Genomic DNA, 15,452 nt, shown 5'->3' on the forward strand with positions numbered 1-15,452 from the left:
ACAATGCCCAGGCCTCTACTTCCGGTCTATACTTACTATCTACACCTTATGGACAGAGTGAATTTTACAATAATTCTATTATATATATATATATATATATATATATATATATATATATATATATATATATATATATATATATATATATATAATTTATTTTTTGCTCCTGAACTTCTTCTACTCTCAACCTCTCCGATCATTTTCATGATGTCCATCCGGTTTGCTTCTATATGCCATATCTTTCTAACTGTGCTCTTTCCCAAAAGCTCCCAACATACAACCTATATACTTATTATGGACACAGTATGCTTACATGATTAGCTATCTTTGTTATTATTTGTTATTAGTCCCATCCTTCAACTCTATTCAATACCTCCCATCTATCTCTTAACACCATCCATATAGGATTTCTATTTGCCATATATATTTCAACCGTACTGTGATGTTTTACAAAAGTTCTGAACCTTTCTATTCTCATTGCTTCTACAGATTGTGAATTAACAATAAACATTTTTGCTAAAAGTATTATTATATTATTGATTGATTGACTATGACTTTTCAGATCACCCAGTAATGCTATCTGCAAGGTTAGTTCCAGGTAAATATTGCAATCCTTTAGCCATTCCTGGACCTGTGTCCAAAAACAAGCTACAAATGGACAGAACCAAAACAAATGATCTAATGATTCTGTCTCTTCACAGCAAAATATGCAGAGCTGGGAAGATTGTATCCCCCATATAAATAACATTCTATTGGTAGCAAGAATTGTATATAATAATTTAAATTGAAAGATTCAAATTTTTGAATCCGGTGTCGTTTTGCGTGTCAGTTCATAAACACTATGCCATGGGATCGGTACGTCAAAGATCTCTTCCCAACTATTTTGCAATCTATATGGGACGGCTGTCAATCCTTTGGTCCTTAAGTGAAACTGATATACTTTTTTATTTATCACAGTTTTCCTTAACCAATTATGTTCTTTAATGCAAGGCCGACAGACAAGTTCCTTACTTTCTCCCCCTTCCACTTTCCTCTTCCACTTTTGCGGTAAGGCTGCAATTATTTGGTTGTAATTTTGGGTAGAGCAGACATTTCCATATGTTTTTGTTAGCTGCATGTGCGACATAACTCCACCAGTCCTACCGATGATATCATTTACGAAGATTATACCTTTTTTAAACATTCTGTCAAAAAATAAAGGTTTTTTGTCAATTAGTATATTTGAATTTAACCACAATATTTGTTGCATTATTTGTTCTATCGTTTCTGGAGGATTAAATTGAAATTGCAACCAACTTTCTATGGCTTGTTTTAGAAATAGTGACATCTGGGAGATTATTTCCTTTTCAAATAACTGAAAGTGAGAGGTTGTAATCTGAATAAAGGGAAAAAGGCCTTTCTTGAACATTGGGTGAGACAATCTTACTAATACTTGAGAACCAGTTCGGATTTAAGTATAACTTTTGGATGACTGAAGATTTTAGTGATAGGTCTAATGCTTTAATATTTAATAATTTCTGTCCTCCGAATTCATATTCATTATATAAATATGCTCTTTTAATTTTGTCTGGCTTGCCGTTCCAAATAAAATTGAATATTTTTTTCTCATATAATTTAAAAAACTGTTTGCTAGGCATAGGCAAGACCATAAGCAAATAGGTAAACTGGGATAATACTAAAGAGTTAATCAGGGTGATTTTTCCACAAATTGACAGGTATTTTCCTTTCCATGGTAGTAAGATCTTATCTATTTTTGCTAACTTTCTATTAAAATGTATTGAAGTGAGATCATTTATTTCCTTTGGGATATGTATTCCGAGTATATCCACATCACCATCAGACCATTTTATTGGTAAACTACATGGTAATGTAAAAATTGTATTTTTTTGTGATCCAATACGTAATATAGTACATTTGTCATAATTTGGTTTTAATCCAGAGAGGTTAGAAAATGTATCTAGATCCTCAATGAGGCTGTGGAGGGATTCTAGTTGTGGATCTAAAAGAAAACATGAATCATCTGCGTACAATGACACCTTTGTTTTTAAGCCCTGTATTTCTAATCCTCTGATATTATTATTGGATCTGATTTTAATAGCTAACATCTCGATGGCCACAATAAATAGATATACCGATAGTGGACAACCTTGTTTCACTCCTCTTGACAGTTTAAAACTTTCTGAGAAATAGCCATTATTTACTATTTTACACCTAGGGTTACTATTCATGATTTTGACCCATTTTATAAGAGATTCTCCAAAATTGAAATGCTCCAGGCATTTATATATATACCCCAGTCGAACTTTATCAAATGCCTTTTCGAAGTCTGCTATGAATAGCAGGCCTGGTTTCCCATATTTTCCATAGTGTTCTATTGTTTCCAATACTTGCCTTATATTATCTCCAATGTATCTTCCATGTAAAAAACCTGTCTGATTAGAATGAATAATATCCGACAATACCTTTTTAATTCTATGCACTATACATTTTGCTAGGATTTTTGCATCACAACACTGAAGTGTAAGGGGCCTCCAATTTTGTAAATGGACTGGATCTTTATATTTTCCACTTGTATCCTGTTTCAGTAATAATGAGATCTTCTTCTTGAGTGTCAGATAATCTACCATTTACATAGGAGTGGTTAAAACATGCTAATAACGGTCCTCTTAGTATATCAAAAAAGGTTTGGTATACCTCGACTGGTATGCCATCCAACCCTGGAGTTTTCCCGGACTTAAAGTCTTTAATTGCATCCAGAAGTTCCTCCTCTGGAATTTCACCTTCACATGAGTCTTTCTGTGTGGCTGTTAATTTGACATTATCAATAGAAAAAAAAGCTCTACAATTAGCTTCAGTTAGAGGAGATGGAGGCGACTGAAAAGAAAACATATGCTTAAAGTACTTTGTTTCTTCCTTCAAAATATCATTTGGTGAATTATGGGTGACTCCGTCAATTGTAACCAGTTTCATTAAGTTCTTTTTGGTAGCATTCCTATGTTGAAGATTAAAAAAGAATTTTACTGTAGCCTTAGTTACTGTAGCCTTAGTTACAGTAGCCTATCCATTTCTTTACATTTATATGCATTTTACGTATGACCGGCCCCGTTGGATAAAGTAGGATAAAGGGGCATGTAAAATACAAATTTGTGTAAGACATTGAGAACCTGTTGAGCATTAAGACACTTGGCCTATTCTATTCTCCCTCTGAAGTGTATTATATTCTCCTGTCCAATGACTGAACTTCCCTATGCTATAGCTGTGCAGTCAGTCATCCCAACTAAGGTCATGACAATCACCAGACTGATAATGAATGGCTCATTATTGCCACACATGCATTTGTTTGTTTACAGATGAAGTAACTGCCATGCATTTGTTTTCCAGCATGTGTTTTTGACTATTTGTTTTTGTATGTCCCCTCGTGTGCAGGCCTGGAAAGGGACAAGTTTGACAACAAGACGGTGACATTTGAAGAGCACATCAAGGTGGAGCACAACATGTGGCACTACTTGTTTTTCATAGTGCTGGTGAAGGTGAAGGACTCCACAGAGTACACGGGACCAGAGAGCTACGTCGCTGAGATGATCAGGGTATGACTAGACTACTATGCGTACAAGCCAAAACAGCTTATTATGAAGGAGATTCTTGATAATACACATCAAGATAGGCAGGGATGTGGTCCTAAATAGATCTCTGACAGGGAGTTGGCAGTTCTGCATGACTTCATCAGAAGGGCTCACATATCTGAGCTTTGATCAAATGTGTCTCCTCAGAATGTAGGTCAGTTCCTATACTAGATAGAGAGATTTTGGCATGCAGTAAAATATCTCTGTTACATGGTGAGAATAAATCTAAGAAAACAGAAAACCACATTAGCGCCAATACATTGTAGACTTTTTAAAGGTCCTCCTCCACTGCTTTGCTGCAGATGGCCCAGTCCACCATCTACTAATCTAAATTAACTCAACATGGGGTTATGTGGGTCCTGGGTCAGAGAGAGTTGACTACTATGGCTGGCCGGGTTTTTCTACCATTAATTTGGCAGCTGGCCCAAAGCAGCAGCATTGTGTTATGTAATCCATGCCTTCATGACCTTGAATCCCTCCAAAGAATAATCACACCTGTAAGCTTTGTGAATAGACAATTAAGATTCAGACAATGTTCTGTTGGCATGGAGAATTAAGATCCAGACAATGTTCCGTTGGCATGAAATGTGTTAACCCCCAAAAGCAGCCATCCCAGCAAACCAAAATTGGTTCTGTGAAAGTTCCTAGAACATTCGTTAGGTTGTGGTAAATGTTCTCATAACACAAAAGCTGTCCAGTCGTGCTGATGATTATAGAATGTTTGTATAAAACATTCGCCTGATGTTGCAAGAAAGGTTCCTAGAACACATTTCACCTGTTCTTTAAAGGTTCACAGATTGTTTCATTAGGATGTGGGAACAACCTGGTGGGAACATTGTGGGACATCACAAAATATGTTCCAAAACACTAAAACTTTAGAGTTGTGTGGATAATTCAAAAATGTTTATTTTAGGGTGCAAAAAACATTCACCTAATGTTACAAGAATGTTCCCAGAACACATTTATTCTGTTCTTCAAAGATTCCCAGAATGTTTCTTAAGGTTGTGGGAACATTGTGGGTATATGACAAGAGATAGGTTCCTAAAACACTAAAACTGTCCAGTTGTGCTGACATTCAGATAATGTTTGTATCAGGGTGCACAAAACATTGCTTTGATGTTGGTAGAATGTTCCCAGAACATTTAATTAGGTTGTGGGAACAATGTGGGTACATTACAAGAGAGAGATTCCCAAAACACAAAATATGCTCAGTTGTGATGACATTCATACAAAATCTTAAATTGGGTTATTCAGGACATCGCTATAATGTTGACAGAACACCTGGTCTTTAAAGGTTTCCAGAACATTTTAATTAAGTTATGGGAGTTGTCTGGGATATTGCAAGGATATTCTTGTGATATTTACATAGGTTGCATGGAACATTCCCACAATGTTGCACAATGTTCCACAATAACCAAATTAGTCATTTGTTATGATATTCATAGCATATTTGTTTTAGGTTTAACATAATATTCTAGCTGCGCCACCAGGGGTTAGCTTTGAAATGGGGAGAGAGAGGGGGGTCAGTCTAATATGGTCAATCAGAAGACAATTTCAGAGTTATTAAAATGTTCCCATCCTCTTCATATGCTGTATACTTGTAACACTGTATTTTATGTTTTGTATCCTGATTGACCATATTAGACTGAAAAAAAAAACATAAGGCTACAGTGGGGAAAAAAAGTATTTAGTCAGCCACCAATTGTGCAAGTTCTCCCACTTAAAAAGATGAGAAAGGCCTGTAATTTTCATCATAGGTACACGTCAACTATGACAGACAAAATGAGAAGAAAGAAATTAAGAAAATCACATTGTAGGATTTTTTATGAATATATTTGCAAATTATGGTGGAAAATAAGTATTTGGTCAATAACAAAAGTTTCTCAATACTTTGTTATATACCCTTTGTTGGCAATGACACAGGTCAAACGTTTTCTGTAAGTCTTCACAAGGTTTTCACACACTGTTGCTGGTATTTTGGCCCATTCCTCCATGCAGATCTCCTCTAGAGCAGTGATGTTTTGGGGCTGTCGCTGGGCAACACAGACTTTCAACTCCCTCCAAAGATTTTCTATGGGGTTGAGATCTGGAGACTGGCTAGGCCACTCCAGGACCTTGAAATGCTTCTTACGAAGTCACTCCTTCATTGCCCGGGCGGTGTGTTTGGGATCATTGTCATGCTGAAAGACCCAGCCACGTTTCATCTTCAATGCCCTTGCTGATGGAAGGAGGTTTTCACTCAAAATCTCATGATACATGGCCCCATTCATTCTTTCCTTTACATGGATCAGTCCTCCTGGTCCCTTTGCAGAAAAACAGCCCCAAAGGATGATGTTTCCACCCCCATGCTTCACAGTAGGTATGGTGTTCTTTGGATGCAACTCAGCATTCTTTGTCCTCCAAACACGACAAGTTGAGTTTTTACCAAAAAGTTCTATTTTGGTTTCATCTGACCATATGACATTCTCCCAATCCTCTTCTGGATCATCCAAATGCACTCTAGCAAACTTCAGACGGGCCTGGACATGTACTGGCTTAAGCAGGGGGACACATCTGGCACTGCAGGATTTGAGTCCCTGGTGGCGTAGTGTGTTACTGATGGTAGGCTTTGTTACTTTGGTCCCAGCTCTCTGCAGGTCATTCACTAGGTCCCCCCGTGTGGTTCTGGGATTTTTGCTCACCGTTCTTGTGATCATTTTGACCCCACGGGGTGAGATCTTGCCAGATCGAGGGAGATTATCAGTGGTCTTGTATGTCTTCCATTTCCTAATAATTGCTCCCACAGTTGATTTCTTCAAACCAAGCTGCTTACCTATTGCAGATTCAGTCTTCCCAGCCTGGTGCAGGTCTACAATTTTGTTTCTGGTGTCCTTTGACAGCTCTTTGGTCCTGGCCATAGTGGAGTTTGGAGTGTGACTGTTTGAGGTTGTGGACAGGTGTCTTTATATACTGATAACAAGTTCAAACAGGTGCCATTAATACAGGTAACGAGTGGAGGACAGAGGAGCCTCTTAAAGAAGAAGTTACAGGTCTGTGAGAGCCAGAAATCTTGCTTGTTTGTAGGTGACCAAATACTTATTTTCCACCATAATTTGCAAATAAATTCATTAAAAATCCTACAATGTGATTTTCTGGATTTTTTTTCCTCAATTTGTCTGTCATAGTTGACGTGTACCTATGATGAAAATTACAGGCCTCTCTCATCTTTTTAAGTGGGAGAACTTGCACAATTGGTGGCTGACTAAATACTTTTTTTCCCCACTGTATGTGGTGGAGAGGGTTAATGATTTGGTTGCAGCTCTGAAGATTGCAGGTTCAATCTCATATTCTTTAACCATGTTTTTTCTTTTTAATTGAGGCTCAGATATAATCTACTAAAAGAGAGGATGTCTTTATTTCATCCAGATTTATAAATCCAGTCAGAAATGCAGAATTTAGACTAACTGTACAAAATAAAACATTATGTAAAAATGGACTGTTCAACTTTTTTTTAAACGCACCCAATATAATTCCTACTTTGGGATGCTTGACATGGTCCTCCCCTGTCTTATTTTTCATGATCTGAAAAGCAAAAGATCAACACTCATAGTCTTGGATACCTTGTAAATATGAGCCCAGAAGTATGCAGCATATAAAGAGGATGGGTGAAGTGATGATGAATAACCCAGTTACCGGTGTATCCCTGGGTTAGTTATGCCTAACAAGGCTAAAAAGAAAGCATGGAATTCCTGATTGACCATACTGCCATGGCTATATACTGAAAAAAAAGAAGATATAAAAGAGCTTCCCTGGTGGCACAGAGGATAAAAGACCTGGCTTGGGAACCAAACATTGCAGGTTCAAACTCCACATATGCAGATTTTTAACATATAAAGTGTAAAAGATACGGTTGTGTTTTTATTATCTAAATGCTGTTCAAGTTTCCTATGAATGAAATTAAAATGACGTGTGTCTATATCACCTTGTAGTTGGCCTACTATACAGTCCTCAAACGTGAATTACCATTAAATCTGGAGAGAAACATAATGGGGATGTATTCCAATCTGCTTTATTGAACTACATGTGCATGCTGAGAATGTTGTGGTAATGTTAGGTGAAACTTAAATATAATATTTTCTAAATGTTCTGAGGACCTCCAACATGAGGTCAAATGTACATTGTGTGAAAATCAATAGAATATTATGTTAAACCTAAAACAAATGTGCTATGAACGTCATAAAAACTGACTTATTTGGAAATTGTTGAACATTTTGCAACATTGTGGGAATGTTCTGTGCAACATTCATGAATATCACAAGAATATTCTTGCAACATTAAGGGAATGTCCTGTGCCACCTAACTTAAACAATGTATGAATGTCATCGCAACTGAGCATATTTTGTGTTTTGGGAACCTATCTCTTGTAATGTATCCACACTTTTCCCACAGCCTAATTAAATGTTCTGGGAACCTTTTTAAAGAACTCAAAGGCTGTTTTGTCAACATGTTTTTTTTAAACCCTGATACAAACATTATCTGAACCTCAGCACAACTGGACAGTTTTAGTGTTTTGGAAACCTATCTCTTGTCATATCCCCACATTGTTCCCACAACCTAAATAAACATTCTGGGAACCTTTTAAAGAACAGTCTAAATGTGCTCTGGGAATATTCTTATACATGACTGGACAGTTTTTGTGTTTTGGTAACGTGTTTTTAAGTAGCCGCAATGTTCTCAGCAGACTGTTCCCACAACCTAATGAAACATTATATGAACCTTTAACCCTTTGACATGTACCAACACACGGGTGTGATCATTCTACAGTGGTCCCTGCAGCGTACGCTGAAAACGGTGTGATTAGAACGCTTATTTAGAACGTCCAGTTTCGATTGACACAACAGTCAGCGTTTGAGCTGGCCACACTGTTTTTTCACAAACATTTGCACAAACACAGTCCTTACAACGCTATGTCCTGAATGTGACCAGTTTATTTTTGGATGCAATGTTCAGACATTTACAGAAGTAGCAACAGCATAACACAATCATCCAAACCGGAAAATGTCGGCTACATTAGTCCTAGCGCTAACTGAGGAAAGATTGACGTAACACAAGCGGTCATATTTAGCTAGCTGTCGGCTGACATAAACCCTAATATGAATTAGCTAATAGCAATTACTATTTAGAATTCATCACATCATGGGTGAGCTCAACATTGATCTAAATAATTGAGTAAAACACTTTCTAAAAATCTAAAGTAATCCAACGATGGGTAGTTCGTGCACGCCACCATGTTTGTTTTTTCGCGTCAACCAAAGATAAGAAGAGGAGACAAGATGAGTTTGGTCTGTTTGCAGTATGCATGTTGAAGGGGGTGTGTCGTCTACTGTCATTCAATTCCCTTTATTCACTTCCGGAAGTTTGCTCGAAAGATGAGTGAGCCATTCCTTCACCTCATTTTGTTATAACATCTTTGGTCTGACAGACGTTTATCTGACAGCCAGAATGCATTGAATGTGGAGCCGTACGGAGCCCTCCGCTGTTCCAAAATTTGAGAGGCGCACGGCCATGCGGTACGGAGCTTGATTTGGCCTCTGCATGCCTCCACAGGCGCCACAATTGCATCACACCCTCCATACGAAGCCTCCGACTACATTTTCAGATCATGCATAAATTGGCTTTAATCCACCTAGACTGTGCCACAAAATGAGTAACAAAACATTACAAAACATGGCCAAATAATTTCAAGTCATCAGTCTCAAGTCAAAGTCGAGTCCCGAGACTGGAGGCTCCAAGTCCAAGTGAAGTCTCAAGTTTTTTGTTTTTATATCAATTCGAGTCTCAAGTCATCAAATTTGTGACTCGAGTCAGACTCTATTCCAAGTCATCTGACTCAAGTCCACAACTCTGTTACCTGGAAACCAAATTAGAACTTTGGTGAAATGTTCTGTGGTGGTTGTTACAGATGTTGTGCACAACATTTTAGTGAATGTTATGAGAACATTCCAAGGATATTTCATTTAAAACATTCTTTGAATGTTTTTGGGATGTTATCATCCTAATGTTAGATAAAACCCTAACTAGAATTTAATGGGAATCTTAGCTAATGTTGTGGCAATGTTCCCGGTTTGCTGGGATGTCTTAGTCATTCCCCCCTCACAGAAACACACACACACACACACACACACAAACTCTGTTTACCCTGTTTCACCCTGCTTCAACCTGGTGCATCTCGCCTGCTGAACAGTGTGGGAAACCCCTTCCTCCCACCATGTATGCTGTGTCTTCTGTGCCAAACAGACCTGTATACCGCTGAAGACCTAATTAACTACTCCTCCAATGGCATGGAGGCATCTCAAACACACAAATTGTCTAGACTGAAGGAAAAAAATGTCTGAGTTTTTAGAATGATGTAAAATATACTGTTGTTGCTTGATGAGTTTTGTTCAAGTGTGCTTCTTAAATGTCAGTAGGCTATCCGTTGCTTTTAGGTGATTTAATGGAGAAATATAACTGTCAAAGGAAAGCCCCTTCTTCAACGGTGATAACGGTTGTGCTAGTGTTGGTCTGTAACACAGTTTCTGAACAGGCACAAGTTGGCCCAGTTCCTAACCTCTGTCTCTCAGTTTGAGGCATGCGAGGTCTTGTGAGGAGTCACCTAATTTGGGATTAACTGACCCCCTCTTAGCCTTAGGCCCTACTGAGCCAAATGGAGCTTGCCAGCAAGACGTGGTAGCCCACAGGAGGGTTTAAGGTAACATGGTGTGTTAGACCCCACTGACCCGTCAACTGACCCAGTCAATCACAACTGGACCCATGCAACAAGTTTAATCATGTGGGGCCTCCTGCTCTGGACTGGGAGCTAAATTAGGTGTTTGCAGCACGACTCACTACAGAGCTCAGACATGGTCTTCTGCTGCAAGAAGATGAGGATGAGGATCGAGAACTCACACCTTAGCTGTTAGCTCTTCAGCATCAAGTAGTTGATGAATGTCTGCATTCATGCTCTGGGCTATCAATGGATCAAAACACTTTTACCAAGAACTAAATTATAAGCTTAGAATCTGAGAATTGGAAGAATCGGTCACATCCCTATTAGTTATCCTCCTATGATGTCACAACTCATCACATTAACTCTTTATCCCTGATTTTACATGGTAGGGAAAACATTTCCATCTGTGGCGACCACCTCGATTTGGTGTTATGTTGCAACATTTGAAATTGTGTTTTTTGCATTGGATAAAAGTAGAGACTCAGAGCTACAAAATGGTACATCATACACTGCAGTTGAGGAACAATGGGAAAGTAATTCTGCTTTGAAAATTGATCAAGTTGTAACCCCAATTTTGAGAAAATGGCCCTTGAATGTTTTGGTACACCTACTGGAGAGCTCTTCATTGTCTACACCTATTCAGCATCGTCCAAACCCTCTTAAGCCCCACCCATCTCTTTAAGGATGCGAGGCCATGTGCTAAACAGAGTGAGTAAGGTAGTGTAGTAAACAACCAAAGATTTCAAGACTTAAAGTGGTGAAAGTAGTAGCCTACAATAAGGAAAAACTCCAGGTAAAAATGCACTTTATCTAGTCCTTGGCCTATATCCTACTCTGACTTTGGTGCAGGTCATGTTGTTCTTCACATTACCGTCTCTGGTAAACACACACTATATCAAAAATGTCCAGATGAAAGTGTCCAGATAAAAATATTTTATAATTATTAGATGATGCTTACCCAGAGACACTTGTCTAAATTGATGGGTCATGTGAAAGAAATGCTATAACCACCACCCAGCCACATCTAGCGAAGTGGATGAGTCACTATTGTCTAGATATGTACACGTGTTCATGAAATACAATAGATTGCCGTAATCACCCCCAGACACACCTGGCTAACTTGATGGATCATGTAGTCATCTGGCGAAGTGGTGTCTTTTGTTTAGACATGTAGCTAGCTAGCTAAACAATTAACCGTAATCTCAGCCCATACTACTAGCAACACAAAACGGATTGCCATAGCTAGCCACCATGCATGAAAAGCTGTAGTATGAATCTGCAGGTAGCTAAAGGTAACCAACTAGGTTCAATGTTAGCTAGCTAGCTAACATTAGGCTATAACTAGCAATGCAAATAGCTTTCTGAGATACTAATAATATTACTACACAGATCATACATGTAATGTTTGCTAGCTAGCTAACAATATGTTTTAACTTGCAATAAAACGACTTTCTGACCAAATTAGAAACTTTCTGAAAATGTAGCTAGACTCTTACCCGTATACATGGATGAACGCTTAATGGCAGACTGGAATCCCTTTAACTAAGTGTCGTTTCCATTTTGTTTGTAGCTACAGCTTGTTTGGCCCGTTGTGTCAAGTCACAACTTTTTCCTCTGATCTTTGTCGATAGCGCCTGATAAATTTAGGGCAGCAATGTTATTGAGAGCAGTAGCAACACTTTTGCAGTTCTCCATGGCTAACGTTATATATTTCAAAAAAGTTGCAGTAGCAAGGATTATCTGCACTGATGTTATAGACAGAAGCCTGCTACATGGCAGACCAATCCGAACTCATCTCTCTGCATGTCCAGCCCATCCATTATCTCAGCCAATCTTGGCTAGCGGGAAGTCTTTTTCCAAGGCTAAACTAACTAGGTTCGTAATTTAACAATTTTATTCGTATTTACAGATGGCATACAAGTTTGTTATTAAGGCATATGAAAGTTCACATGTTCCAGAAGGCATTTCTACCAAAAAACACATTTTGACAAATGCCTCTCATGTGATGTAAAGACGTGTGACATATGCCTAGCTCCTTGAAACGGGTCACATATGTTAGTGCAGGGCTCTCCAACCCTGTTCCTGGAGAGCTACCCTCTTGTAGGTTTTCAATCCAACTCCAGTTGTAACTAACCTGATTCATCTTATCACCAGCTAATTATTAGAATCAGATGCGCTAGATTAGGGTTGTAGTGTAGCTCTCCAGGAACAGGGTTGGAGATCCCCGTGTTAGTGTAATAGGTTTAATACTGTATAATAGGCTAATTCTATTGATCCATTTTCCCTTCTTACTCTGCTAACAAGCATAACAGTGTCAGATGCTGCTTGTTGTAGTGAAGATGCCTCAGATGCACAGAGGGGATTGGAGAGATCAGGGGGTGTAAAAGAAGTCAGACAACTCTGACAATGACTGGGACTGACGTCAATGGCAGAAGGCTTTAGCTGAAATGTCGGGTTGAAGGTGTAAATTGATGGTGCTTGACTCAGGTCCGCCAGAATCTGTTGCCCTCATTATTATTGCGGCCCACGCTCGCTGCTCCAAGATGCATCCGCATGGTGATTTGAACTTTGAATTGCATTGATAAGATAATGCATTAGAGGCATTTCAGAAGAAGGGAGAGTGAGGAGTTTTCTGTTGTGTTTTGCACACTGTTACTATTTGTTTGTTAGGTCTAGTTTGAAATGTGATCTGTGTCTTTTAATTTGCATAGAAGAGTAGTAGATGTGGTGGCTTGCCTGTGACGTTTCTGTTGCTGTCAAAACCACACAGCATCCTGTTTCTCTGTCATGGCCCTTGTGGTTTTAATACTGAAAAATGCACTTCTTTAATTTCCATTGAACCATTGTGAAGATTAATTGAATGTCAGCGTTGACCGCACGCGGTCTGAGACTTACTGGAAGTGTTTTCACTTGTAAACACTGAGGAAGGAAAGCGGGTTTGGGGGGCTGGGCTGTCAAACTGACTCTTGACACAGATGGCAAAGGGCAGAATTAAGCAATCTTGCTGTACTTTACGTCTCTGCTCCCCTCTCGTCCAGAATTAGCCTGGCACTTTTGATTGAAATTGATTGCAGACAAACAATGTTGACAAGATTTTACTTATCATGTCATTATTTCTGAGCTACGGTCTCGGACCCCCTTGAATGGTCTGTTTCTACATTCAGCAGTATGCTAGCAGAGGAAACTAGTATACTGTGTCTATTGAGGGTGCATCTCTAGTATATTATAGTATGCAGATGTCCAATACAGAGTGTACTTGTACATGATAACATGCGGGACAGCAGCACTGTGTGATTGTGGACATTCAGGAAGTGGAGCATGCACACAGCACTCCTTTCCTCCTCTCAGAATGAGTACATGTCTCTGTGTGATTCCTCTGTCCTGCTGTCTGTCTGACCCAGGCCTGTGGCCCACTGCAGTCGCCACTTTCACCCCCTGCTTCTCACCACTGAAACCCAGGGACTTTTCCATCCATGCAGCTGTGCTCACAACATACACAGGCTACAGTGCAGTTGCTCCCCAGCACCCTCCTGTTCAGGCAACACTGCGCTACTGTTGACTGTTGGGTCTGTAGTAAGGCTAATTGATAGTGTAATGCTATTTTGTAAGGTGAGGGAGTGCACATGCATGTAGCTAAAGGAGTGACTGTTTTTTATGGTCTGTGTGTGTGTGTGTGTGTCTACGCACATGTGTGTGTTTTTGTTGAAGGGAACTACAGACAGACCCATTCACACGGCCTTGGCTTGTTTGAGGCCAGGTTCAGACAGTGCACAATAACATTGGTATGTAGTGGCCCAGTGCTGGAGGAGATAGAGGGGTGAAAGAATGCGCTCGGAGTGACCCTTGGCTGCTCGCCTGGATGATCGCAGCAACCCTTTCACTGGCTCAAGGCTCTGAAGTGACTGGCTGCCACTCATACTCTCCACATGTAAAACTGTGTGCGCACTGGGCAGACATTAGGGTAATTCCACGATAACAGAATGACGCTGAGATTTTTCACTTTAAACGTATGTCAAACAAAAACCATCGATTGCAAAGTTAAACCATACAACTCTATGCACAAGGACTACATCGAACAATTTCCTTCTTCTTTTTTTACAAAAACACATTTACTCGAAGAACAGTGCAGTTTGATAACAGAATGACAGTAAAATCTCCCTCTGTTTTGTTTTATGTGACCACGTTTTCCAAAAACTCTTGTTAAATATCTACGCCGAATTAATATTTGTATTTATTAGGGATCCCCATTAGCCCCCAAGGCAGCAGCTACTCTTCCTGGGGTCCAAACATATATTAAAGCATTTACATTACATATAAAACAGTACATCATATGACATTATTACACCACTACCTATCTACAATAAAAAAAAATGTAATACCACCATACAACAATATCACAATGTGTGCGTATGAATGTGTCTATACCCTTGTGTGTGTCTCTTCACAGTCCCCGCTGTTTCATAAGGTGTATTTTTACCTGTTTTTTCTTATCTGATTCTACGGCTTGCATCAGTTACCTGATGTGGAATAGAGTTCCATGTAGTCATGGCTCTATGTACTACTGACAAAACTAGGGCCTGTAGGACCTGCCTTGTTGATAGTGTTGTTAAGAAGGCAGAGCAGCACTTAATTATGGACATACTTCTCCACATCTTAGCTACTGTTGTATCAATATGCTTAGACCATGACAGTCTACAATCCAGGGTTACTCCAAGCAGTTTAGTCACCTCAACTTGCTCAATTTCCACATTATTCATTACGAGATGTAGTTGAGGTTTAGGGTTTAGTGAATGATTTGACCCAAATACAGTGCTTTTAGTTTTGGAAATATTCAGGACTAACTTATTCCTTGCCACCCATTCCAAAACTAACTTCAACTCTTTGTTAAGTGTTTCAGTTATTTCAGTTGCTGTAGTAGCTGATGTGTATAGTGTTGAGTCATCTGCATACAAAGACACACTGGCTTTACTCAAAGCCAGTGGCATGTCGTTAGTAAAGATGGAAAAAAGCAAGAGGCCTAGACAGCTGCACTGGGGAATTCCTGATTCTACCTGGATTATGTTTGAGAGGCTTCCATTAAA

The 15,452-nt window shown here is 39.2% G+C and overlaps 1 protein-coding gene across 2 annotated transcripts in view; it reads left to right on the forward strand.

The window, feature by feature from the left end:
* LOC311139054 (inositol 1,4,5-trisphosphate-gated calcium channel ITPR1-like) overlaps positions 1 to 15,452 on the forward strand; it is a gene marked incomplete at both ends in the record, with an annotated part of 129,615 nt that overhangs the window by 103,945 nt on the left and 10,218 nt on the right. For both annotated transcript variants that reach the window (XM_084173906.1, XM_084173907.1), the window contains one exon: positions 3,427 to 3,587. In XM_084173906.1, coding sequence (XP_084030032.1) covers positions 3,427 to 3,587 — 161 coding nt within the window. The remainder of the gene's footprint in view (positions 1 to 3,426; positions 3,588 to 15,452) is intronic.

The sequence above is a fragment of the Coregonus lavaretus genome, assembly GCF_964263955.1.
Source record: "Coregonus lavaretus genome assembly, chromosome: 12".
In the NCBI taxonomy this organism is placed as follows: domain Eukaryota; kingdom Metazoa; phylum Chordata; class Actinopteri; order Salmoniformes; family Salmonidae; genus Coregonus; species Coregonus lavaretus.